Below are 27,046 nucleotides of genomic sequence, written 5' to 3'. Positions count from 1 at the left end.
TGATTTGGACAGAGGCAGGCTAGCTGTTTCCCATGCTAAGCTAACCATCTCCTGGCTGTAGCTTCATATTTAATGAACAGATAAAGATTGGTATCAGTAATCTCATCTAACGCTTTGCAAGAAACCGAATAGCGCATGATGTCAAACTCTTTTTCAGATATACTTGTTGCATTCATGGATAATGTGTCAGTGACAGCACTGGTACAATATTTATTTCCTGATTAAGCAAGCGCACAAAAAGGGAGACAATGCAGTTTGTTTAAATGGTTCGAGCTGACTGTACAGGAATGGTGTCCATCATAAAAGGGGAACTTTACTGCCACTCAGTGACAACATCAGTGACATCACCGGGTGCCACTGTGTCTGTCTGCATATCTCAGACTGTGCTGACGCTCACGTACAGATACACACACCACACACTTGTCCTTTAGGACCAGTCAGACAGCACTGTCCTCCACCTGTCTCCAGTGTTACCTGCCCCAGTCATTACCAGGGTCCCAGATCCCCACTGTAAGTGCACATGTCAACAGCGAAATTACAGGGCACACACACACACACACACATATTTGTTTTGCTTTTAAAAGGGTAATATCCGTCTGCACGCAAGCGATACCTTCATTTTCTCCCCCTGCTTCCTCCTCCTCCTCCTCCTTTTATTTTTTTTCTTTTACAAACCCAGAAAACAAAGCAGGTGAGGTTCAAAGGCAAAACCGAGAAAAGGACATGAAGAGAGGAGATGTGTAGAGATGATGGACACATATTGGTGGTGTGTGTTTGTGTAATGATAAGGGAGGGGGAAACTTGAGTTATTTCAGCCCTGTTTTACCAGTCAGTGTGGACTTTAACCTCAGTGATTACAAACCACTTCTGCAAGTGCCGTCAAAGTGTCATTAGGCCTCAGCTTTTTTCATCCCCGCTTAGCATGCTCTCATCTAACTAATTAAGACAGGAAAGTATCCCCAGATGTCTGCGATGAGACTGTGTCTGTCTAGAAATGTGACTGTCAGTCTGCAGACAGACTTGGGATTGGAGGGCGTAGTGCACTGACAAGTTTGACAAGGAGGAAAACACAGTGCTAGAGCAGAGATGCAAATCGCTTTGACGGGAAGATAGAGATCTATTTTCAGACTATGACATCAGCATTTCTTTTTGGTTGAATTACTTAGTTGACTGTCAATGTAAATATGCCACAGCAATCAAGGACTCTACACCTGAAAGTTGTGTCTTTGTAACACTGTCCTTTTATCCTCGGCTCTTTCACCACATTGGCTTTAGGTAACTCTAAGTGCTCTCTTTACTTTTTCAACATGATCAGTACAAACACTGACAAAGTTTGCTTCTCCTCAGGCTGATTGACTTGGTCTTATTGTGGCTCTTCTTGTCTGTTTTTTTCTGGTGAAAGAAATCGTGACTGTACGTCTGAATAGATGCTGACAGAAGCTTATTAGATGAGGTCACCACGTGGACATCGCTGGACTTGTTTCCACAGCTCAAATTAAAATTAATGGCTGCTCTTTTGTCAGCAATCAACACGTGATATTAGTCACTGTGTTTTGCCTCAACCCCAGGCATGAGCGAAACTGGCACAGCCTCAAACAAGACCCAACTTTACCTTTTAGCGGGGAACACATGCTGCACATGCGTGATGACAAATGCATTTAGCATTTCCTATAATTTGCGCACCAATCACATCCGTCTTCCGCACGCGCTGTAATTTCCCTCGGCTGGTTCCTCAATAACATCCTGTTGTCTGAGGCCATCTGAGGGGGGGACAGGTTGGACTGACCCCTCCACCACATCACACATGGGGACAGGACAGAGCAGAGACTGTTATCCAGGCCCTGGCTAATGACAGCTGAATGAAAGAAACAGGCAGGAAGCTGCCTCCATGATCTCTGTATTTAAACGCATCCTTATTATTGCTTGTGTATTGTTTTGTCGCGGTGGGATCCCTGGGAATACTATTATTAAGTTGAGGGACTGTGACTCGCCTGTGACAGTATATTTCAGCTGCGGTTCGGCCAGCTATCATAAAAGGAACATGGGCATCCCTTATTGCTGACAATAACACTGGTGATGAAAAATAAATGCAGTTTAATACACATTGTTGCGCATCACTGCAGGAAATTGCAACATTAATCTGCATTGAGCAAGAAGGCTTGTGTCCACACTGTAACCCAGTTTCCCTGTTACCAATAGTTAGTCAGTAGTCAAGACATTTCATTGAAAACCACATGCATCATCCTCATGGTGGCACATCAGGAAAAGTTAGGAGATCACCGTGGTTGTTAGGGTTCATCCTCTGAGGACCACAAATGCCCATACAAAATTCCATGGCAATTCATGGAATAGTTGAGGAGATATTTCACATCTGGACCAAAGTGATGGACTGAATGACACTGCCACGTTTGTGTGGTTTGAAAGGGAGAAACCACAAAAAGACAGAGGACCAACTCATGGACATAAAATAGCATACAATATGGAAAAATAGGATGATGATATTAATTACATAAAATATAATAGTCACTTTTACATTTGGAATAAGCTAACAAAAAGGAAAAAAATCATAAACAATGATCTTATTTGTGGCTGACCTCACAAGGGACACTGAATCCTGTTGTGAGTCTGTACAGTAAAACCAGAAGCGAAGGTATTTAGAAACTTCTATGTTGCACAAGTCTGATTAATATCAGAATGAGCTGGTAACTCTGTCATAGTTTCTCATCCAAATATGATAACACGAGATACGTGAATGTGTGTCGGCTTACGAGAAGAGATTTCTCTGCACATGTAAGAGAAGCCGCTGATTTGCCAACAGGGAGTATTGTTTCATCTTGGTATGTTAAGCTGTTTATCTGATCTCATGATGTTAGAATTTTAATGTTATGTCGATTGGCACGATGAGCAGCTTCCTCTCTGTTTAATTGTTTCTTTCAATGGAAAACAAAAGAGCAAACACCTCTTACAAATGATGACATGGAGATTTATGAATGAGTTAACCTTGTAGTAACCCTGTGCAGTGAAGCACAACAGGTGGTCATCCTTCTTTGTCCGCAGAAACAGACACAGGTGCATCCGACTGTGAGAGGAGAGGTCGCTGTTGACTCTGGACAATGGCGGAAAATGGGAGGAAGAAGAGGAGGTCTAATTCATGCATGGACACTTCCGGCCCAGCCCTACACAAATGCATGCACCCGCTCTACGTATGAGCATAAAAAGTCCATATTTCAACACCAAGTGCAAACACGCTCTTTCGACCTGACAGTTTTTTTCCCTCCTCAGTTTGTCAGGGAAACAGAGGCGTCAGAGGACAATAGCTCTGTGACCCATATCTAAGCTTGACATAGGCAAACAGGAAGAGATTCCCATTTTTGCATGGAGGGGTATTCCTGACTCCAACGTAAGGAAGAGAAGAAGAATGGAGTGAGGGGGAGGGGAGGGGGGGAGACAGAGATCATCCTTTGACCCAAAACAGCCACCTACAAAACATTTCCAATACCAAAGGTCTATCAGGAGAGACCAAGCCTCTCATTCCAAAGGCCTGAGATCAGCGAAACCTTTACTGCCACAATCTGCCTACTATTACATTGTATTCACAGAGGGGAAACACAGCACAGATGAAGCAGTTTTTGTTTTGCCTCCGCCTGCGCCGTGCTTCTCTTTCTCTTTTCTCCACTTTCACTGTGCATTCACCCATGAGAGGCGACCGGTTAAGAACCTGCTCGTCTTTCCTCTGAAGTCTGGATCAGTGTCGTGACAGCTCTGACATGCATGAAGCCGAATCTGAAAGTAACAACACTCCTGGAAGACATCTGAGTGTCTGATCGGCACTGGTATCCCAACAATGTGTTTCCTTTTTGACTGAAACACTGCTGTGTAATTAAACCTGTCTCAAGGCTCTTATCTACATAGCTGCACTATGACATACACAGTGTGGCGTAAGAAAAACACTATACATGCAACAAGTTATCCTCTGGATGTCACCATTCAATAACATAGATTGTTGCAGGAAACAGGTTTTTCCATTTAAAGACAGAGACAAAATGAAACCAAACAGAGCAACAGTCCAAAATCACAGATATCCATTGTTTGGGAGAAACTCATATCTTCAAATTAATCATTCACCTCAGTGGATCTACTCATTTCCCAAGTTACGTGCTGCCTCAATGCCCCTTATCTCATGCTATCAGTCACTATGTAAGGGTAGGTGCCAGTGATAATGATGGTCAGATCGAGATTGATTGATTAGGTAAAGAGAGGAAGGAAGAAGGGGAGGACGATGAGCAGAGAGGAGGATGACTGAAGGTTGACCTCTCTCCTTTTCTGTCACATAGATAAGAGTGGTGATGGAGGTTCCCAGTGGGCTCAGATAACCTGTGAGTAGAGGTGCATCGTCACTACTCGCAACTTCACAGTTGACTGCATGGACAGATGGTTTGAAATAATGGGGCCAGAGTTAGGTGTTCCAGAAATCCTTATGCTTTATTCTGTAGATTTCTTTAAGCTTTACTTTTTAAAGTGTTGAGTGTCCATAGCTTCACAGCAACAACAGCAACAACAACAACAAAAACCCCCAACATATTGGTTAATAATAAGTCCTGTATTGGTTGTTTCCAGGACAACACCAATACAGGCAATTGGTCAACTGTTTGAGGGTTGATGTTGGATCACGTTGAGTCAAATTTGACAAGATGTACAACCTTTTCACAGAGCTGATTTTTATTTATTTATTTATTTTTTTCCAGAAAAGTGTTTTTTCAAAGCAGTCTGGCTTGAATCGGCTTTAATATACTGTAAAGGTATCCCCCACACAGCAGTAGCACAGTGTTAAACAGAAGGTTAATTAGTCAATCTTTCATTCTTACATTTTATTTGTGGACAAATTAAATCTGTGGCGAGGAACAAACTGCTTTTCAACAGGCCTGTGTGTATATGAAACAGAGGCTGTTAAATGAGGTTAATTTATACCATCCACATTAAAATGTTGAATTATGTTATGTTAAATGAATTGAGCATTCATCCCACCATAGTCCATACGCTCAGCCAGCCTGTCTTCTCTGCTCTGTTCTCCTTTGTTTTCAACAGAGGGCGCTGTAGGATTTGCGCTGCTCAGAGACAGCAGTCTCTGGTGCTCTCTTCAAAGCGCTTGTCGACTGTGTGTAAGCAGGTCATCTTTGCTGCCAAAAGCTCCAGCGCCTTAAGTTGATGTTTTACAGGATCCAGGGAGTCATTTCAAAACCATTATTTCACTCTCTGAGGCGGCTCTTTTTGTTGCGCACTTCCCGAAAACTGACCTCCAGAATGGCCTTTCTGTACCCACAGGCTTACCGTGACGAGGCAGTTGTGAGTAAATGCGGCTAGCTGACTAGCCTAGCGTGCTAATAAGCCGGGATGCTTAATCATCACGCTTTTTCATTCATTGAAATGAGCGTCTGCTTTGTTAGCATGCTAGTTAGCTTAGCCAGGTTTTGCATCCCAGGGTGACTGTGTTGACAAATGCATGAGCAGTCTTTGCCAGTGTGCCGTAACTCAATAAAAATCCCACATATAAGCTTATTAGCTAACATTTCCTTTGCTATTTGGTTAACATTGCCAGCTAGCCTGGACGTGTGTCTCGTTCTGTGATGCCACACCCAATAGTTCACAATTTAACACCTGTTATCACTATCTCACCTGTCTCAGGTGGATGATTATCATGGCTGCAAAGTACCAGATCCATACAGCTGGCTGGAGGACCCGGATAGTGAAAAGACACAGGTAAATCTTTCACAATGATAAATCACTTACTGCCATATTTAGTAAGACTGATTCTTCACAGTACAATATAGTGTTAGTCTTGTTATATAATTGTGTTAGTGGACAATTCATTCAAAATTTCCCAGTCATTCCCTTTCAAAATACTGGTTCTGATTGTGTAACATAGTCACTCACAAGGGTTAAGTCAAGTACACGAGTTTTGTTTATTACTAAGGGCCTTTTCCAAGAAGCCGTCTGACTGAGTGATCTGGATAACTTCGCTGAGTAAAACCCGGAACCCCTTCGAGTCTAGAAACATGATGTAAAAACACCTGTCCCGATTTTACTCAGTGAAGGTACCCAGATAAATCTGCACGTCTATTTTCCCGGAACTGACTGCAGCGACGACTGCAAGTTTAAGTGTGAAATCTTTGTTGTTTGTGTTTTCTCCCACCAGGCCTTTGTCAGTGCTCAGAACCAGCTGACGCTGCCATTTTTGGAGCGCTGCGAGGTGCGAGACTTGTTCAAGGAGCGCATGACGGAGCTGTACGACTACCCCAAGTACAGTTGTCCCTTCAAGAGGGGGAGCAGGTGAGGCGCGGCGTAGCAGAATCATCTTTTAGTCTCCAGGTTTAGTTATGAAATTTTAGTGTCATGTGTCTCTGTGTCATGACATCTGGCATGAAAACACTGATAAGAATCCTGGTTTGCTTTGATTAGTTTTTCGAGGAGCAAAGATCTTTGAGGCTCTGTTTCACCTAAATGATTTCTCCCCTTATTTTTCAGGTATTTTCACTTCTACAACACAGGCCTCCAGAACCAGAGTGTGATGTATGTGCAGGAGAGCCTGGATGCTGAACCCACAGTCTTCTTGGATCCAAATACATTTTCTGATGATGGGACAGTTGCCCTGCGAGGTAAGACTGAAAGTGAACCTGCACTGTGTTTTATTACAGATTTAACTCATTGATTATTTTGGAAGAAATTGCACAACGTTAAGTGAGTATGTCATTTAATGACTAATGTTCTGAAAATATTGCTTGATCTGTAAAAAAACAAACAAAAAAACTGCTGAATTTGAGCTTTATGTCCGAAAATATTTATAACATCCACGCTGACAGCTAACTAAAGAATGTTCCTTCCTTGTTGTCTCTTCTGATTTTCTGTTTCTGTTCCTCTTCTTCGAGGCTATGCATTCTCTGAGGATGGGGAGTACCTGGCGTACGGGACCAGCGCCAGCGGGTCCGACTGGGTGGAGATCCGGTTCCTGCGGGTCGAGGGTGCGATGCCTCTGGAGGACCGCCTGGAGCGAGTCAAGTTCAGCTGCATGTCCTGGACCCACGATGGGAAGGGACTTTTCTACAACTCCTACCCAGACCAGGAGGGCAAGAGTGACGGTGAGGCTCAGATAGTGATGTTCTCAAACCTAAACCTGGCTGCAGAATATGAAAATAGTATTAGCTAATTGGAAAATCTCAATGTGTAAAACAAAGATTCAGGATTAAAGTTAAAATAGATCCTCTGGAAAAATTATCTGCTTTTTTCTTAATGTTTTCATGACAGATTTGTAGCCGTGTCTTCCTCTGCCCTCATACAGCTTTGATTTCTCAGTGTTGTTTCTGCCATCCACACCTGCCCACTACATCTCTGCAACTCTCTCTATCAAGCTTTTTTTTGGTCAACAGTGGAAGGCAATGATGAAATTAAACCTTGTTGTCTCTGTCAGGCACTGAAACCTCCACCAATCTGCACCAGAAGCTGTACTTCCACGTTCTGGGGACTCCGCAGTCTGAGGACGTGCTGTGTGCCGAGTTCCCTGACCACCCCAAATGGATGAGTGGAGCAGAGGTATGCCCTGAAAGGTTATCTTGCTTTTAAGGAAATAAGGGCTTATGTGTTTATTGATATTAGATACATTTTAGTGACAATCTGTGCACTGCAGGTATCAGATGACGGGCGATATGTCCTGCTGTCCATCAGGGAAGGCTGTGATCCTGTCAACAGACTGTGGTACTGTGACCTTCAGACCACTCCTCAGGGCATTACAGGTGTGTTTAATTGTTATTGCTTCTTAACTCTTTTTATATATTTTTTGTCTTTAACTAAAACTGTGACAACTAAACTACAAATACAGTGCTGGTTGGTGGTGTTGTCGTCTTATACATCTCTGTATGTCTAGGACTTTTGCCGTGGGTGAAGCTAATTGACAACTTTGACGCCGAGTACGAGTATGTGACCAACGAGGACACATTGTTCACATTCAAGACCAACCTAGACGCCCCGCGTTATCGCCTCATCAACATTGACTTTGCCTCTCCCGCTCAGAGCAACTGGAAGGAGCTCATCCCTCAACACGACAAGGACGTTATTGGTGAGGCACTGCAATGCTCGTGAACCGTATTAATAATAAGCGTAAGGTTCTTTTTTTTCCCCTTTTCATCGTTAATCTTCCCACCTGCTTGTCTTTCCTTTGCCGTGTGTCACCCACAGTGTTCGCCACCTGTACATACTCCAGCTACCTGTTTGTGTGTTTCCTGCACGACGTGAAGAATGTGTTGAAAATGTACCGTCTGAGCTCAGGGGAGGAGCTGAGGACCTTCCCGCTGGACGTCGGCTCAGTGGTGGGCTTCACAGGACGGAAGCGGGACTCTGAGATCTTCTACTATTTCACCTCTTTCCTCTCCCCAGGTACTACATCATTACATATGTTGTATTGCTGATACAGTAGAAAATGATTTCAGGGCAATTAAAGAGCTTTGTGTGATGATTTTCGTTCTTCCGTCCAGCCATCATTTACCACTGCGACCTGACCAAGGAGCCGCTGCAGCCCCACATCTTCAGAGAGGTCACCGTCAAAGGCTTCAACCCCTCTGACTACCAGACCACTCAGGTAGCAAGAACACTGGCTACTTTTTGACCTCACAACATTTCAGTGTGTTTGAAGCCAGTTCTCTCCATTTTCCCGTCCCAGAGACTTTTCAGGAAAAACATTTACACCAACTTGCTCACGGATGCCAACCATGACCTAGTAAAGCGCTGACCCCAATGTACGAAAGGTATTAATCAAGCTGTCAGGGAAAAAAAGCAGCTGAGATGTGTCCTGGTCCAGGACAAATCCCTCTCAGGCTGTTGAAACACGGCTGGAGACATTTTTAAAATGAGCGAAAGTCATATTTCTCAACTTACCGATTTCATATTATTAATATGATATTGTTTCATTCCTGATGAGGACAGTGACCCCAAAAATAACACTGTAAATGTGAAATAATAAGCAAGGCACTGAGGATTTTTCTCTCCTCTGACTCAGACCCAAGGACAGATGAAGATTCAAGAATAGCTTTATCGTCCTTGGCTCTGTTTCCAGCCCTGATCGTCTGTCTCTCTCTCCACACTTCTGCCAGATCTTCTTTCCCTCCAAGGATGGCACTCAAATCCCCATGTTCATCGTTCACAAGAAGGGCATCAAAATGGACGGTACCCATCCGGGTTTTCTGTACGGCTACGGCGGCTTCAACATCTCCATCACGCCGAGCTACAGCGTCTCCCGCCTCATCTTTGTCAGACATCTCGGGGGAGTCCTCGCTGTTGCCAACATCAGAGGAGGAGGAGAGTACGGGGAGACCTGGCACAAAGGTGAGAGGGAATCATGTGACGCATTTGTATAAATCTGAGCATGCAAACAGACCGTACTTAACGGGAAGCATTTAATATTTGCCCCGGGTTAATGTGGTTTTGTCATTCAAAAGAGGTGAAGCGTGTAATAGGATAAACAGGGTGAATTAAGAGATGCTGATGCAGATTTTTTGCCTCGCTTTCAGTCCTGCTGTAGCATTTAGCAGCTGGTGTGTCGGTTTCACTACCAGCAGAGGAAAATGTTATAAACTGCTGTTTCAGCTCATGGTCATCCATCTTGTTTGTTGTTTAAAATAATAACAGCACAAACCTCTCATTGACATGGTTCTCTTAGCTGGCATGTTGGCCAACAAGCAGAACTGCTTCACAGACTTCCAATGTGCAGCTGAATATCTCATCAAGGAGGGATACACTTCTCCTTCCAAACTGACTATAAATGGAGGCTCCAACGGCGGCCTGCTCGTAGGTACGTATGCTGCTGGCTGAAGATCAACATCAACACGTAACCATTTTCAAATGAGGCCTGTCCCTGGTGTGTCTGACTGCGTGCCCCCCCCCCCTTCTCTCAGCGGCCTGCGTGAACCAGCGGCCTGAGCTGTTCGGCTGCGCTGTAGCTCAGGTAGGCGTCATGGACATGCTGAAATTCCACAAGTTCACCATCGGCCACGCCTGGACCACAGACTTCGGCTGCTCGGAAGACAAAGAGCAGTTTGAGTGGCTCATCAAGTAGGTTCTCTCTGAGCAGTCTATATGTACATAATGGAGCATTTCATCTTTAAAATTCTCGTCAATGTGATGATTTAGGTTTCAATATTCATCTCAGAAACTTTTTTCAAAAAATGAAATGAATGCTTGCATATCTAATTCCAGCAGCTGTCCATACAGCTTTATTTTGAGTATCTCAGTAAGAGCCATGACTGAACTGTGACCGGAACTGAGCCGTCAGGAAAACATCAGACCAAACTCAGATATTGAGGCACATTAACGAAGCATTTTGTAACTGACTTTTCCAGAAGAACTCACATAGCCAACATTAGGGCTGGAAAAATTTGTTGATTAATTGAGGAGTTGATCAACGTAAAATTAACAGGCAGCTATTTTGATAGCTGACAAATGATTTCTTTCATTTTCAGCCAAAAATACCAAACATTCTCTGTTTTCTGCCTCTTTGTCACATATGACTGTAAACTGAGTGTTTTTGGGTTTGGGCTGCTGTTTGGATGAAATGCTTCAGGAGAAATTCTAACATTATCACAGACATTTTCATTACCTTCTGACATTTTATAGACAAAGAGAATAATGTGTTAATTGAGAATTTAGCAGCTTTAACTAAAACATTTCTATTTTCTGAACTTGCTAAATGTGCTGATCTTTGGTCTCTCTAACTTCCCTCTCCTCTTGTGCCCCAGATACTCCCCGCTCCACAACATCCGCATCCCAGAAGACAATGGGGTCCAGTACCCGGCAGTGCTCCTGCTGACGGGCGACCACGACGACAGGGTGGTGCCCCTCCACTCTCTCAAATACATCGCCACCCTGCAGCACATCGTGGGCCGCAGCGCTAAGCAGACGAATCCCCTGTTCATCCTCGTGGACACAAAGTCGGGCCACGGCGCCGGCAAGCCCACCAGCAAGGTCATCCAGGAGGTGGCCGACACCTACGCCTTTATCGCCCGCTGTCTCAACATTTCCTGGGTCAAATAACCAGTGTGTTGAGGGGTTTTTTGTTTTGTTTTGTTTTATTTTCTGTCACTCAAATCATCTTTGGAATACTGTTCACACCAACTGTTCACATATTCTTTATAACATTACACCAACAGTTAGTACAGGATATCTCATGTTTACCCAGCCACCATTAGCATATCGTTTTTTTTTCCCTATGTTTGTGTTTATCTATTGTTTTGTCTCCCCCTTCCCCCCGACCCCCAGGTGTGTGCCTATTGGGACACATACAGAATATCTTTCCAGCTGCACTTTCACACAACTTGAAGCCAACATACAGCACTCACAGCTAACATACCCTGTTCTGTCAGCCGTGTTTGTGGTCCTGCTGAAACTAAGAATGACTACATTATCAGCGATGGGTGTGTAAAGGGCGGGGAGGGAGGGAGTGGTACCTTCACGGTTACAGTAATCAGCCAATCAGCCGTTAACAGTCATGAGGTCAAAGTGGCAAATCTTTATATGAAGATCATTTCTGTGTCCTCTGGGTGCTCCGACACGATGCATCGTATTATTTATTTTTTTTCGTGTGTGCACAGAGTGGAAAAGCTGTTGAGTGTGGAGTGATCTCGGCTCGCGTGATACTGACATCAAGTATTGTGCGGGCGATGATACTGCTAGCTGACAGTATTGCTGCGGATGTTGAGTGGGGAAGTTTGCAAAAAAAAAAAAAAAAAACACTTGTGTGCATGCATGTGTGTGTGTGTGTGTGTGTGTGTGTGTGTGTGTGTGTGTGTGTGTGTGTGTGTGAGAGCGTGTTTAAATGTCAGTCCCCACATTTCTTTCAGACTGATGATTTCTACCTCTTGACATGTGCTGATTGTTTTCCTTTTAAAGGGAACAAAACACAATGCCACAGCTACAATAAACAACTTTTTAAACAGTGATTCATCCCCTGCCTGTTTATTCCTTTAACACTGAAAGAGTTTGTGGGAGTTTTTTGTGTCTTTAAGTGCTCCAGCTACCTGTTTGTGTGTTTCCTGCACAATGTGAAGAATGCTCGGTAGTGGACTTCAGAGTGAAAATGGGCCTGAGATCTTCTACTGTTTCACCACTTTCCTTTCCCCAGGTACTAGATCACTAAATACATCATATTTTTTGATAAATATAGCCATTCAGTTTGTTTAGGTACAAATGCTTTTGATGCATTTGTTAGCATAGATAATGATTTTATGACTACTGAAGAGTTTAGATACTGATGATTTTTGTTCTCCCATCCAGCCATCATTTACCACTGCGACCTGACCAAGGAGCCGCTGCAGCCCCACATCTACAGAGAGGTCACCGTCAAAGGCTTCAACCTCTCTGACCTTCTAGACCACCCAGGTAATGCGAACACTGGCTACTTTTTGACTTTGCCACATTTTGTTGTATTTGAACACAGTATTCCCTAAATTCCAGGCAGGAAAGAGACTTTTCAGGAAAAACTGTTATACCAAGGTGTTCATGAATGAAGAAATATGAGAAACTGAACTTGATATTAATGACATAACCAAATGGTAGATTTGACTCTAAAACAAGCAACAACAATTTGAATACAACACATTTTTTCTGATAAATTACTAACATGGGGATTCATGTTTACCTCCAGATATCTTGTGTTAAAAAACAATTTGTTTACTGTTGCTTGAGATTTTAAATAAAAAGACAAACAAGAATTAGACTTTTCAATCAATTTTTTTTTTTTTTTTTTTTGCATTTTTTATTCAGTTTTAACCTTCCATCGGTCCTGTTCTCAGAGAATACAAAGTGAGAGCATGAGATTTTTTTCTAGAGCTGCTGGTGTTGTCCAGTCCTCCAGCAGGGGGCAGTCACCTTGAAAGTGACCAACACGTGCTGCAGCAACAGCAGCAAAAATGAGGGTGGTCTGACAGTGGGCCCCATGTGGATTACTCAGCATACATGTTTCGCATTCAAGAATGTCTCTGATGTCCCACTTCCAAGTTAATGGAGGAAATTTTAAAGCAACTTTTGAGAGATTCCCCTTAAAAATGACATGTCCTCCTCTTGACTAATTTCTGCTCCAAAATCTTTTGAGAATGGAAATTAAATTCACAATAAAATAAACGAAAAAGAGTGTGTTAGCCCTGAATGTTGGGGTTAATTCTTTATTTTAAAATACACAACTTATAGTTTGATTTTATTGCATACATGATGCAATATTTAAAATAACACTTTTTCTGTAACAAATGTCTGCAGTTTAACACATTTTAAATTTTAAAAAATATTTCCAAAACAATATGTTTTAACTTGCCATTATAGTGTCTTCCCTTGTCACATTTCCATTTTATTTGTCCTTTAAATATTCTTTTCTTCAAATCCAGCATTTCAATCAGTTACAACCATTTGAGACACTGTTAGGCCTAGACATCACTGGACAAGCTTGAAATTTTAGCAGCACACAACCACCTGTTCTATATGAGTACAGTCATTTCTTTGTATTGGTGGATTTATGATGTTTCAATGTATCAAAACCTCGGCAAAAGATCCTTAGATTCTTTCTATCAACACACAAATACTTTACTTTTTCATTTGAATATAAACTTTGACATTGCATGAAACAAACTTCAAATTTATTAGCCAGTCAGAAATAAAACAAACAGTAAAAAGTAAAAATCATAACAATATAATAACTTTTACAGCTGAAATAAAGTCTTTCTTGATTCATTCTTAACAAATTCTGATGCATAGAATTTTATGGGGGGCATTTTTAAGGAAATTTCTAAGGTAATCATTGCAAATAAGGAAAGTTTGAATATTTGTTCCATCTCCCCCCAAAATGCCTGATACAGCAATATCCATTTATAGATACTGAAACTTTAATTTAAAAAAAAAAGATTAAAATATTAGGATTCTTAAGTTCCACAAATTTAAAGTCAATCTATGTGTAAAATGTTCAAGTAGAACAAACTTGGCAACTACAGTAAATACAGTGCAGGAGATGAGCTCGTTTCTTATTTCATGTGCATGTAAATCAAACACTGCTTCTTATGTTTTCTATGTAAGAAACTAAAAATATCTCAACACCTGAGGCCAGAAATGAACATACAAGCCAATTCTTACAAATTATACAAATGAAATCATTAACAATTTTTTCCAATTTGCCCAACTTGTTTTCACAGACTAAAAAATGCCTGCTGACACAACATTTTACATTAAAAACTTAGCTGCTTTTAAAACTAAAATGCGTTCTTCAACTTTTCAGCTCCGTATTCATTAGCTTCAGTCCTGGGGTCAGACTGAATTAACTCTCATGGTAAATAAATGCTACAGTGGGTAAATGAACTATAGACACAGCCAAAACAATTCTACAAAAAACAATCCAACAAGCTCATTAAAAAATTCACAGATGTCTAGTTTTTCATATAAAGTTCCTTAGTGAGCGAAGTCAAGGTCTTTGCAGGTTGTGAGAAACACATGGTTTGCATATGGGATTTGACTCACATGTACTAAAAATAGTTTCCCAGCCAACAAGCACCATATGGACTGAAAATGCAAATTAATCAGAGTTGACAGGATTTGATAACACGAGGTGGCACAGTATCTAATACATGATATAACTAATTTAATCACTTCCATAAATAAAAACGATCAGCAAAAATATAGTTTCCCTTTGATCATCTTGTAATCAAACTTAAGCAATCGGTGTATATAATATATATGCGCGTGCGCGTGCGCGAACAATGAACCACCAGGTGGCGCTTGGCATTCCTCTGACAGCCAGTTAGTAGGCCCACAGAGAGGCTGTGTCTGATGAGCTGGGCCAAGTCATAAACCAAATCTAGAAACTTCATTTCTAGATTTTCTTTCTCATTTCTTTCTTCTGGTGGTGCATCATAAAACAAACCAGCTGGCTTGATTTTGTTTATTATAAACTGTCTTAGTCATGTAACATGGAAGATTATAAAATATAAGTTATAACAGAGGGAGGTTAGTCTGCAAGTTTATGTTCTTAACTGTATCATAAAAGTGGCGATGCGGGTCCTAATTTCTGATTGGTTTACACATTTGAAGACGGTCTAAAATATCCAATGAGCACACACCTGTAACCATACTGAAATATTAATACGCCAACCGGAAATCGCCGCTCCGTCTCAGCCACTGCCGAGGGACTATATTACTCGGCGGAAGAGTAATAATCAAATAATCCCACCACTACATGCATATGATTGCCATGATAGTTAGAATCTAAGTTCGTTATGTGGTTGACATCTGTACCCTGAGAGGATGAGAGGAGCAAACCCTCAACAGCACCAAACTTTTCTTTTAGAAATATTATTTTATACACCTCTCTCAAACAAGCAACATGGAGAAGCTCTCACATGGTAGACCGGTGAGCTCTACACTCTTCATAAATTAATTTTAAAAATTTAATCTCAGTGGTACAAATGATTGACAAAAGATAAGACAAGTGCATTGGTTTAAATCTTGATGTAGTTTTACTTTGAAATAAATAATTTATGATTAGTAGAAGTGCCCCAAGACAAAAGGCATCTCCATTCAACAGGCCCTTACCTGTTATGTGTTTATATCCTTATTACATCTGGCTTTTACTAAATGAAATTTCATTAGCCTCTGCACTGGAAATGCTGATCATTTATTTAGTGAACAAGACACCTGACTTTCAAACTATTTACACAGTCCCTGTCTGTCTGTGTAGAACACTTTCCTCCTGATAATATTTCCATGATTTCTTGTCTCTGCTAAAACAAGACGTTTAAACAAAGCACTCTGACACCTTGGAGCCTGTTGTGAGGAGAAACCATCAAGGTCCCATGGGAACCTTTTTTTTTTTTCTCAGGGTGGTGATGCAGAATTGTTGCAAGTGACTGTGAGGAAGAACCGAGGGATGGCGCTATTTATGTCTCTGTCACCCTTATCAGCTCCCAATCACTGATCTGGGGCCAGTTCGGTTGTACTACTTAATCAGGACACGGAGCAGAGTGAGTGAGGAGCAGATGTCAGATCAGTGAGGAAGGTTTGGGATTGCTCAAGAAGATGATTCACAGTGTATGGTGACAGAATGGAGACTCTCTGTATGACTCTGTCTGTGTGGTATGATAGAATTACTTGTACTGTTGGGTTTGCGAGGAAAAAGTAGAGTCGCTCGTGGTTTTGAATAGAAGGTGAAGAGGGTGGGTGGGGGATGTGAAGTATGGATCTTTATCAACAAGGGAGAGAGAGGTGGGGGAAGGCTGGAGGCATGATGGGGGAGGCTGTGGTTGCCACATGGTTTGGAGAGGACTGGGTTTAAATTTACCATATAGCCTCATCTTTATCTCGGACATGGAGCAGCTTGAGAAATAAGACTCTCTCGCAGCTAAAATGCTCAATAATTCAAGTTTAGGCAGACTTTCTTAGTCATGCAAAAATGTTTAGGACATGTAGATTGACCGGGGAGGCCTTTGAGCTCAGAAGCAGCACGCATGTGAAAAGTGTTCCTCATCCATGGAGCGTTTTGGAGACGCTTTTCCAGATCTGCGCCAGGTTCGCAGCAATCTGTTGTAAGATACTTTCAAACAAATCTGCCCTCCATCCCCTCCGCCCCTAACACCGGCTGCAGCTTATGTTACAGTGTCACTATAAAATATTCATCCATGGAAAAATCTCTTTGATTCCAGTCGGCGGGCTTGGCTTCCACGCGGGTTAAAGTCAGCCCCTAAACATGTAATTCAAACTAAAGCGTCGGCAGGCTTCAAGTGCAACCCCTCACCTTCCTCCCGACATTTTTTTGCTCCATCGAAAAGGGTGTGTGTAGGGAGGGAGGGACGCCACACACCGTGAGAAACAAGTTTTTTTTTTTGGTCTGCCTGTGCCATCTCATTCATTCACGGAGGGGGAAAAAGGGAGGATGTCCGCTCCCTGTCCTACAGGTGAGTCACCTTTTTTTGTTTAAACTCTACCGAAACTGACCTTTCATTTTATTTCCCTCACTTTAAAAATTCCCAGCAAACACTGAATGCGACATTTAAGTGGCAACGAGCTCACCTCACTGTAACGTGGAGTTGCTCTGCTTTGCAATGACCTGAAATGACCGGCGTTTAACAACAAGACGGAGTGATTGACCGGTTCTTTTATCAAACACATTCAGTAAAGTTGTCACGTTAAAGATGCGTGCGCGTGCCTAAAGTAAAGCCCGGAATGCAGGGGGGGGAATGGCAGATTCAGATCACAACTAAACTTTAAATCCTTATAAGGAGATAATAAAAAGAAAACAAGAAAAACAACTGTAAAACATGTGTCATGCAGGATCGCTGTCGACCACCGTTAACTTATTGTAAGAATATTAACGTGATCGTTTCGATTTAAAAAAAAAAAAGAATCCATCGATCACCAGGTTAAGAGCCTGAACAACAAATGGTGGGAAACTTTAAGAGTAGGTAGGTAGAAGACAAATATACTGACCTGTCCCAGCAGAAAAAAAATACAACGAAAGACCCGAACTGTGGGGCTGTAAAGCGGATATTTGCTTCCATTGTGCGCAGTTTTTGGCGCACCGGCTGCACAGGCGCTTCTCTCTACCACCCACCCCACCCCGCCCCACCCTCTCCCCCCTCTGACGTCACCGATAGGCTATTTCATTCAGATATTTTCTCCCTGTTTAGTCCCGTCCCAGGAGACTGTCGGGTTGGAAAAATAGCGAAGGCCACGTGATTTACCAGAATATATTAATTCTTGTGAATTTTCTTGCTGTTGCCCACCTAAAAAAAAACTGAAGAGGGAATACTTCTGCTTGGATCTAGAAGTGGTAAAAAAAAGAAGTCTACAGGCTCTTGAAAAAGCGTCGGGTTTAAAGTCTTTTGTAAAAGCATTTATCGCGCCCACACGAATATTAAATAGGAATTTAAATGAACTTTAGGCTTGGTTTTTTGTTAACTTAAGCGAGAAATCCACAAAATGTCCTACAAGCTGTTTTTGGGGGGTTACTTTTGTAGTCATGTATGGAGCACATTCTCCACGTGACATTTTGCCAGACTTGTGCAATTTTTTTTTCGTTGATTCAAAATATTTCTTAACGAAATCTGTGGAAATGTCAAAGGAAGAGCCTGGATAAAATGTGAAAACGCTTGATTTTGTCTTCCTTCACAGAGGCAGAGGCAGGAATCTGAAAGAATGTGAATTACAACACAGTACAGTGAAACTGGCCTGTAAGTTAGAATTAGAAATGGATGAAATAATTAAGAAAATAATCAATAATCTGCTCGTGAAACGTTTATGTCCATACATCCTGAATATAGAATGACTCTGAGGTGACATGCTTTGCCAACACTGTTTACACTTCCTGGTGGAGGATATAAAAAATGAAGAGTTGGTGGCTGGAATGCATGAAGTTAACAAATACCCCCCCCCCCCCATTTAAAAAAAAAAAAAAGAGAGAAAGGAGAAAAGAGAGAGAGACGAACTCAATGAACCCTTTGAACTGCATTGACAGCAACGCAAGGGTAAAGAGGCAAATTTCCTCTGGGAGCCTACTGGGTGGGGAGTGGGGGTTGGGTGGGGTTAGCTGGGGTGAGGGAGTCCAAAGTCTGCTCAGAGAAAATTTGGTCTTCAAACATCTCAGGAATCCATGTATGTGCTGATGAGGTTAAATGATCATAATTATCTGTTTTGGTCAAGATAACTAAATGCCCCTATTGATCAGAATGATGTCAGCGTGCAGCAGATTTTTTCTCAAAGAATCTGAGAACTGATTAAATCAAGTAGATGCAAGTTTGAGATGCAGGTTTTAAAATCAAGAATCTTATACAGAGACAAATTAAGAGCCTTATCAGTTAAATATTATCTACAACTTCCTGATAATGTTCTCTATACAGCAAATCATCACTCGCCTCATTTAGAATGGTTTGAGGGGATAAATGTTTTTTTTTATTCTTTGTAAAGCCTGTCCTCATCTGGCATACACAATTTGATTATGACAGTGAAACAGCGTTGTTGCTTATTGACAATGTTCTCAATAAGCAACATCAGAGAAAACATACACACTGTAATACTTCATGTTAATGAGATTAATGTTACCCAGATATGTTTGCTCTAGTTTGTTCTTATGGCAGATCTCTGGTTATAATTACAACAAGTAACAGACTTTTATTTTACTCATCATGAGTAAACTTTCCATGCAGGCAGAAACCAAATGAGCAAAACCTTATTCTAAACTTTAATTACATTTAAATTTACATGCTGTTATTATTGTTGTCAGAGTTAGTCAGGTTGAAGTTATCAAAATAGCTTTATCGTAACTTGGTGTCAAAATGGGCCACGTCATGGTTATGGTACAAATATGATTTTCAAAACTTCCTTTGAATAGTTGTTCTTTTTTCAATGTACTTACTACAACTAACTTAACAAATAGAAAAGAAACAAATAAAAAAGCAAATAAAACAAGTGGCCACACCAACACTTCTCAGTTATGAGCTCAATAACTTTTTGCAGAACTTCATTCAAAAAGTTTTGTTTGATGCTTTATTCACCATTAAAAGAGATAAATATATCAGAGTGGAAAGACTGATTTGAAGATCAATCTTTGATCTTATGTAGTTGAAGTATGACTTCTAGTTACTGTCAAGCATAAGAAAAATCTAAACAAAAAAAAAGAATTTTCAGTTTATTTAAAAAACTTGTTAATTCATGATACCAGCTCCTTAACTCTTTGCTATCTATGAAAAATTACTTTTTTCTGAAGCAAAAACTAGTTTGAAAATAATCTTTTCCTGTTGCATAAAAGTAAAACGGCGGCTACAGTGTGGTTATGGTTGGTGTTGATTATAAAAACACATCTTATTTAAAATAGTCTAATCATATTTATGTAACAAACAGGTGTTTCCCAACTTCTTGCAAAACTTCATATATAGAGTCACTTTTTCAATGTACTTCTTCACAAATAGAAAGGTGGGTGAAAGATAACTGTAGAGTTTGAAAACAATCCTATCTTGTAGTATAAACAAAAATAAAAAGGTGGCTAGTATGAAACAGCAGCAGCTAAGGTGAAGAAATGTTTTCAGTTCAGTTTTAAAAACTGCCCATTATGCTCCTTAACTTTTTGCAAAACTTCATAGGAAAAGTTGCCTTTTTTATTTGATGATTCAGTTCTCTTCTGTGGACAAAAAGATTGATGTGAGGTTGAAACATAGTGGTAAATAAAACAGTGGCTAAAGTGTGACATCTGGTTGGAACCTTTTTGCTATTTTTTTTCTTGAAAGTTGCTCTATGTTCTCACTCCTGCAACAAAACCATGGGGAAAAAAATCTGATCTGATGTTAAAAAAAGTTTGAAAACATTTTCAACCTGCTAATATAAAGGTGGCTAAAGTCTAACTTCTGGTTGGTGGTATAGCTAATGTAAAGAAAATATGTTCTAATTTCAGCAAAGTATTTATTAATAAAAGTTTCCTTTAAACATTTTTTCCTTTTATAAGTAACAGAACTTTGAGATGTTTCCCCTGCAGTTCATAAATGAAAGTTCCTTACAGACGTAAACAGGTGTTCACTCTGAGTTTAGGTGTCTTAAAATCTCCTCTAATCCCTGTTTTGGTATTTCAGTTGCTTCCTGTGACAAACAGGCATATCCAAAGCCACCCATGTCTACATTATTCCTTGTCATTAGCTTGCACACATGTCAGTGAGCTGCACGATGGTGATTTCCACTGACCTGTCCCAATCAGAAAGGTCCTGTCAGGATATGAGTGAGTGGATAACATCTGACACTGGTATCCAACCCTGTGACCCAAACAGTAATTCTGTGGCCACTGCAGAGGCCTCCTCTACAAGCATCTTCAAAAACAGGCCTTTTTTTTGCACGGGGGCTGGGATGGGATGGATTGGGGGTAGGGGTAAAAAGCTCGTGAATTCCGGAGGGTGGGCTCTGCAGCCTCTGGTGGGTGGAGATGGGCTTGTTGTTATTTCATTCCTCCAACGTGTTTTTCCTCTTTTTTCCTCATACCCGGGAATAACCCCTTGAGAAACATCCCACCAGGGTAGATGTGAGACAAGATTGGGAAAGTTTCTCATTAGACGCACTATTTTTCAGGCTTGTTGTTATCGATCTGCTGTGTGGTCTTCAGTAACAGCAGCTTGGTTAAACCTGTCCTCCTCTAGAGTGCTTGCTCCATGTTAGTGGACATTATAACCTGAATAACTTTAAACCTGTGTAAAACTTTTGTTCTTGATTAGCAGACTTTCCAATTTTATATTTTTCCTTTTTTGGAGAATAACATTTATGATGTACAAACATCAGTTAAGTCCTAAGTATCAAACTGGCAAATGTTATGTAGCTATATAAAGATAAACAGTCTGTTGAAGAAGGTTTAGTAACTCTACAAACTGCCCTGTACTAAGTTTTATCAATAGTGTTATTAACTTCACAATTTCTCATTTGCTGTGTCTTCATTTTGTTGTAATGCAGATGCGAAACAAGCACAAACACCTCAGCTGATGCCTTCCCCAGTGTGCAGGCTCTGTCCTTTATAGACCATTTAACAAAGCACTGTTAACATCATAAAAACTACTATACAAAATGTCTGTTGCCTGAGGACTGATTTTCAAATGACAACTCAGGATCATAGGACTGAACACATCAGTTTTCAGGTTTGTTTTTCTGGGTTTTCCAGTCACATTCCAAAGCTGTGAGTTCAGCTCTCCTCTGGTGCCCACTATGATGCTGGGAGGTAACTGGTCGTACGTTAGTTGAGGGAACATGAGCCTCAGAAACAACATGTCCATGCATGGGAGGCAAAGAAAAAAAAAGATCATTTACATTTTGCGCTGTGTAGTTATTCTTGGTTTCAGGTAAAGGGAATCTTAGGGTACTCTCTGCATAGTTAGTTGTAATTTCTGTATCATTTTTATTCAGCAAGGAGCAGGATTCTTTGTTTGTCCGCAGTCAATAAAGTCTGTCTAAGTCTAAGTCAGGTGTTAGTTTGGGGTAAAAGACACACAGACACTGACGAAGGCTGTATGTGCCTCCATGTTTTACTTTGTAGCTTGCTGATGTAGGAAGTTAATTTCCAAATAATGTTTAGATAAAATGTAGATATAATACTACCTGAGGAGATATTATATATGTATATATATATGTGTGTGTGTGTGTGTGTGTTATTTCATTCCTCCAACATGTTTTTCCTCTTTTTTCCTCATACCCAGGAATAACCCCTTGAGAAACATCCCACCTGGGTAGATGTGAGATAAGATGAGGAAAGTTTCTCAATGGACTCACTTTTTTTCAAGATGGGGAATCTTGAAATATATATATATATATACCATGGCAGATTTTATTTGTAAGACATGATGTTCATGTGCAACAAATGTTTCATCACTGAAATGGTATTTTTGGTGTCTTATCATTAGTCCATGTGTGCTGAAAACTAACTGACTAACCTAACTAATGTGTACTTTAATGTGCATATTTATATATCTGTTCATGTGTTTTTTGCAGTTCTTTGAGGCACAAAATACAATACACAGGACACATGGCTGCATATCCATCCATGCACACCTCATAGTATATTGATCTTATAAGCACAGAAACCAGCAGGTCAGTCAGTGTAGATGTCTTCACATATTTAACTTCATCATTTGCTTTTGTTCTGATGGCTTGATTAAATATTTTGTTTTTTTCTGCCTCTGTATCCAGCCAATTATCCCACAGACTTCATTAAACTTTAATTGAATTTCATTTAATCTAATCTCAGTGCATGATAACCTTATGTAGCTGCACCAACCCTTTATGATACAGTGTTTGCCACCGTAAAAACACAGTACAGGCAGTACATTGTACTCTATGTTCTATATGTTGTGGCCTATTGTTGCTACTGTAGATGTGTTTTGTAATCGCACAGCTACGGTGTAAGTCGCCGATCGTTGCGAGTCCGATTCCTTCTCTTCCCTGGAATCTTAGGGGCAAAAATTAGTAGCAAGAAAGCATGTAATTGACAAAGTCACGTGTTCTCACTACGGGAACGGGCACAGCCAGCTCGAGAGCGAATGAGAGCGAAGGAGAGAGAGAGAGAGAGAGAGAGGGAGAGCGAGAGCGAGAGAGGCAGCGAGAGAGAGGGAGAGCAGTACAGAGGTGGTGTGAGTGAGGAAAGGGATCGAAGGGAAGAGAGAGAGACATGACAAAAATATCAAAAGGCAAGAAGCACGCCGTACCATGCGAGCTAAACTGGTGACCGATGGGATCGAGGATGTCGGATTAATGGTGACTACCGCAGCCCGTTTTCGCAGAGGAAGCTTCTCTATTGCAACTTGGGCGCAGAGGGTCCGCGGGGAAACATGGCCGAAGGTTATTCTGCAATTATGTTTTTTTCTCTTTATTTTCTGCTCTTAGTTTTTTTTTCTTCCTCCCAATCTGCTCGCGCGAGGAAGGGGAGGGAGAGAAGGAAGAGAGAAGCAGGAGGAGGAGGAAGGTTGAGAAGGGGTGGTGGTGGGGGGGGGCAAGGTGCAACGTGATTATTGTTCCAAGCCTTTTTTTTTTTTTTGCTTAAAAAACGACCAGAGCCGCCCCTGCTCGAGCACCACATGTAACCATGTTTCGCTACATTAAAGATAACGTGCATTGTTAGCGTGTGTGTGTGTGTGTGTGTGTGTGTGTGTGTGTGCTGTTCTACCACACTACTGAGAGCTCGAGGAACCATGTGTACACCTGCCTTTTGGATCCTATAACCCAACAACTGTACTGTAGGGAGCGGCGAGGTTGTACATATGCACGAGAGAGAGAGAGAGAGAGAGAGAGAGAGAAAAAAAATCCTCCACAAGTTACACCGCCTGAGCATGCCTGTGCACGAGACATCTGTCATGGAGTAACTTACAACTTTTTTGTGGGGGTCGGGGTGAGGGGTGGGGATGTTTGCCTTGATGCACACCGGATTAGAACACCACGCGCCCACTGATAGCTTAGCTATGTGATGGCGAAAGTAGTAGTAGTAGTAGTAGTAGTAGTAGTGGTATAGGAAATTTCTACCGGCCCTGAACTTCACATAGCCTGTGTTTGCCAGTGGAGGGGATTCCCCCCACGCTTCTTGAAGGTTTTTTTTACGTAACAGAGCCCCGTTAAACTTCTAGAAACCGGTATGCACGCAGGGAAGTAGCCATCCTGTGGTGTAGTATCTGTGAAGCTGTAAAATCTTCTAACTTGTGTGTATCTCTCTCTCTCTCTCTCTGTATGTGTGTATCTCTCTCTCTCTCTCTCTCCCTCTCTCTCTGTGTGTGCCTGCCCCTTGTTTTCAGGAGGGCCGGGTAAAGGTGGCGGAGAAGACCCCGCCAAGTCCACCGCCGCCGCCGCCGAGCAGGAGGACCGGACTCGACCTCAGATCCTGTCGGGACTGGGTTTCTGCAAGTGGTTCAACGTCCGGATGGGCTTTGGATTTATCTCAATGACCAGCAGCGAAGGGAGCCCCGTCGACCCCCCTCTGGATGTTTTCGTCCACCAAGTAAGTTGACGCCAAAAAAAAAAAAAAAGTAAGAAAACACACACACACTTAGATAGACACACACACAAACCGCCGTGGAATAAACATCTGCTTTGTGGTGATGTGGTTGCGCATCGGCCTCAATCGGATTTGTTTTTGTTTTTTTGAAGAAACGTACAAAAGCGACGTATGATTGATTACTTTTATTTCCTTCTCCCCAACAATTTCACTGTCACTTCAAATCCCATCTTGATACCCGCAGCACCCCCCGTTCTACGCCCCTCCCCTCTCTTTAATTTCTCCTCAGAGCACCGGTGGGTGCGTTTTGTTAAAAAAAAAAAAAAAAAACTTTGTATACCATCCGGATGTTTTGCATCGCCTAACACGTTACTGTGTAATCACATGTTGTCCACGGGCTTGAAAAAACACGTTTAAGTTTCCTCTTTGAGGCCACATGCGTCCAGCCCCCCTCGTCCTTCTGCTTCCCCCTCTCTCTCTCTCTCTCTCTGCATTGTAAAGAGGGGAAGGGAAGAAACGTCGTGTGGCTGTGACACGGTTAGTTTCACACTTCGGCCCTAATGTAATGGACAGCAGAGGGTCACTCGCTTGGATATGCAGCCAGCCAACATGTCGGAAAGCATGTTTTTTTTAAAAAAAGAAGTCAAACTGTGCACACTCACACTGGGGTTATGTTCTTGGAAGCCTTGAGTTTCAGCCTCGTCGCTGTTGTTTAGTTGATGTATGTGAAACGTACCATCCATTTTTTTTATTTTTATTTTTTACCTAAACCCAACATCCTTTTACGTTTGCACTCCTCGTGTGATGGTGAAGCCTCACGCACTGCTGATTTATTGTGCACGCAGTTCATTTCAGAGGCCTTGTTTTCGACTTATTATGCAGCAAACAAAGAACAGAGTAGTCCTCCCTTCTTTCACCCCCCCCCCAGCACCCCCAGTAAATCGCCCTTTTTACGGTCCTTTAAAGTGGCTTTAAAAATACTCAGGGAAGAACGACAGAGGATGAGTAGAGACATTTTCACCATTTTCATTTGACACCCTCTCCTGGAGGTGTCTTTATTGTGGACTCACGGGATGTTGTGCTGCACTGGTGGGAATTGGGGGGTGGTGGTGGTGGTGGGGGCATATGTAGGGGTCAGATGTCAGCAGTGATGTAGTGGTGATTAAAAAAAGATGGGTCTACTGATCATTATCAGGCAAACTAGGAGCACTGAGAAACATAAATTAAGCCCTCACAAAGGCATTCATTTATTTTCTCATTAGCTCTAAGTTTGATGGTATATATTTTTAAGTTGCATGCCATGTCTAAAAATAGAAGGTGGACTGTTGAGTTTGGCCTGTTTGGTAGAGAATATGACATGTTTCTCAGCTTATGTTTTGTGCCTGTGTTTTATACCAGTGGGACAGTTTGCAGTGATGAAAATGGGTCTGTGATGCTGCTGTTTTTAACATTTCTCTGTGATTTATGTTGCATTCACTGAACTTTGCTTTGCTTTTTTTTTAAAATTGCTCTTGACCTGTTATTTATTAAGTTTCTTAATACTGAGTCTGCTGTTGGCTCTTGACAGTGATAAAGTTATTGATTCATTATTGTCTAGTTATTCCGACAACTTAGAGATAACTGTCAGATTTAAAATCATTTAAATCCTGCAGTGAACTCAGTCATGAAACGTTCACATTTTGGGTGAATCATGTTTACACAGTATGTTGACTTCTGCTGGATGGCATGGATGTGCATTGTCATGTGTATGTCTAATAATGCAGATTTAATTTTCTGTCAGACCTTATATGCATGTGCATACAGTTTTTGATTCGCAAACACTGCTGTTAAGACTTGAAAACAAGCGAAGGGCTCAGGAAAATGCATATGGCGGCATTGTGTTATCAGTTTTTGATTGATACTTTCATATTGTGGCTGTATCGACATGAACGCGCTGCATCTATCTGCATACTCCCGGGCTCCTGATTTCCCTGCTGGCCGGAGATATTTTAGAGGAGGATCAGGCCAGTGAGAGGGAATGAAGGTCTTGTCTGGGAAACGGCATAAAGAGCTGAGCAGAAGTCAAATAAACGTTTGTCTGTCTCAGCATTTTGTAACCTATAGCGCAGGGCAGGCTGGTGCCATATAGGTTTCTGTGGGGATATTTTTCAAATGCATGTGGCTTGATTGGCTCAGTCTAGCGATTTTGATAATAAAGGTGTAGGAATGAAAATGGTTGCAGTCTGTAACAGTTGTGCTCTGGATAATTCTTAAATTGTGTGTGGCTAGTTGAATTTGAGTGTTTAAAAAATGCATCTAGCTCCAAAAAAACCATATAGATTAATTAACTAGCATACAGTGATTCATATGTTTGTATTAGTGCATTTCCCCGCAGTGTTTCCAGCTTTGTGTTTACAATAATACAAGTGTCGTTCAGCACAAAGAGCAGACAGTATGCATTCAGGAGCACATTGTCATATCGAATGCAAAACACCCTATTCCTCCACTGCGAGCATTTGCATTCATCTATACACTCTCATTAAATCAGTCACTCATTTT

At 41.5% G+C, this 27,046-nt stretch overlaps 2 protein-coding genes across 5 annotated transcripts in view; both read left to right on the top strand.

The window, feature by feature from the left end:
* Nucleotides 1-5,128: 5,128 nt before the first annotated feature.
* Nucleotides 5,129-11,978, top strand: prep (prolyl endopeptidase). Its single transcript, XM_018675984.2, has 14 exons — nucleotides 5,129-5,343; nucleotides 5,683-5,757; nucleotides 6,194-6,327; nucleotides 6,523-6,653; nucleotides 6,924-7,133; nucleotides 7,463-7,584; nucleotides 7,679-7,784; nucleotides 7,916-8,107; nucleotides 8,227-8,424; nucleotides 8,523-8,626; nucleotides 9,138-9,369; nucleotides 9,704-9,835; nucleotides 9,939-10,095; nucleotides 10,779-11,978. The coding sequence occupies exons 1-14, from the start codon at nucleotides 5,206-5,208 to the stop codon at nucleotides 11,071-11,073; spliced, it is 2,226 nt and encodes a 741-aa protein (XP_018531500.1). The 5' UTR covers nucleotides 5,129-5,205; the 3' UTR covers nucleotides 11,074-11,978.
* Nucleotides 11,979-12,805: 827 nt separating this feature from the next.
* Nucleotides 12,806-27,046, top strand: part of lin28b (lin-28 homolog B (C. elegans)) — a 32,236-nt gene continuing 17,995 nt past the window's right edge. For 3 of the 4 annotated variants that reach the window (XM_018675987.2, XM_018675988.2, XM_018675985.2), the window contains exons 1-2: nucleotides 12,806-16,964; nucleotides 24,309-24,511. In XM_018675987.2, coding sequence (XP_018531503.1) covers nucleotides 16,943-16,964; nucleotides 24,309-24,511 — 225 coding nt within the window. In that variant the 5' untranslated portion in view covers nucleotides 12,806-16,942. Of the gene's footprint in view, nucleotides 16,965-22,192; nucleotides 23,365-24,308; nucleotides 24,512-27,046 lie in introns of those variants that run through there. The other variant, XM_018675989.2, reaches the window with a different exon arrangement.

The sequence above is a fragment of the Lates calcarifer genome, linkage group LG7_1 (assembly GCF_001640805.2).
Source record: "Lates calcarifer isolate ASB-BC8 linkage group LG7_1, TLL_Latcal_v3, whole genome shotgun sequence".
NCBI classification, from domain to species: domain Eukaryota; kingdom Metazoa; phylum Chordata; class Actinopteri; family Centropomidae; genus Lates; species Lates calcarifer.
The sequence above is the reverse complement of the archived record's forward strand: the minus strand, read 5'-3'. Positions and strand labels throughout refer to the sequence as shown.

What these genes read in the sequence shown, in the direction of transcription:
- prep (XM_018675984.2), top strand. Translation starts at nt 5,206, where the DNA reads ATGTTTTACAGGATCCAGGGAGTCATTTCAAAACCATTATTTCACTCT. An exon ending in CGGATAGTGAAAAGACACAG is followed by an intron (nt 5,758 to 6,193) that starts GTAAATCTTTCA and finishes TTCTCCCACCAG; the next exon opens with GCCTTTGTCAGTGCTCAGAA. An exon ending in CACCTCTTTCCTCTCCCCAG is followed by an intron (nt 8,425 to 8,522) that starts GTACTACATCAT and finishes TCTTCCGTCCAG; the next exon opens with CCATCATTTACCACTGCGAC.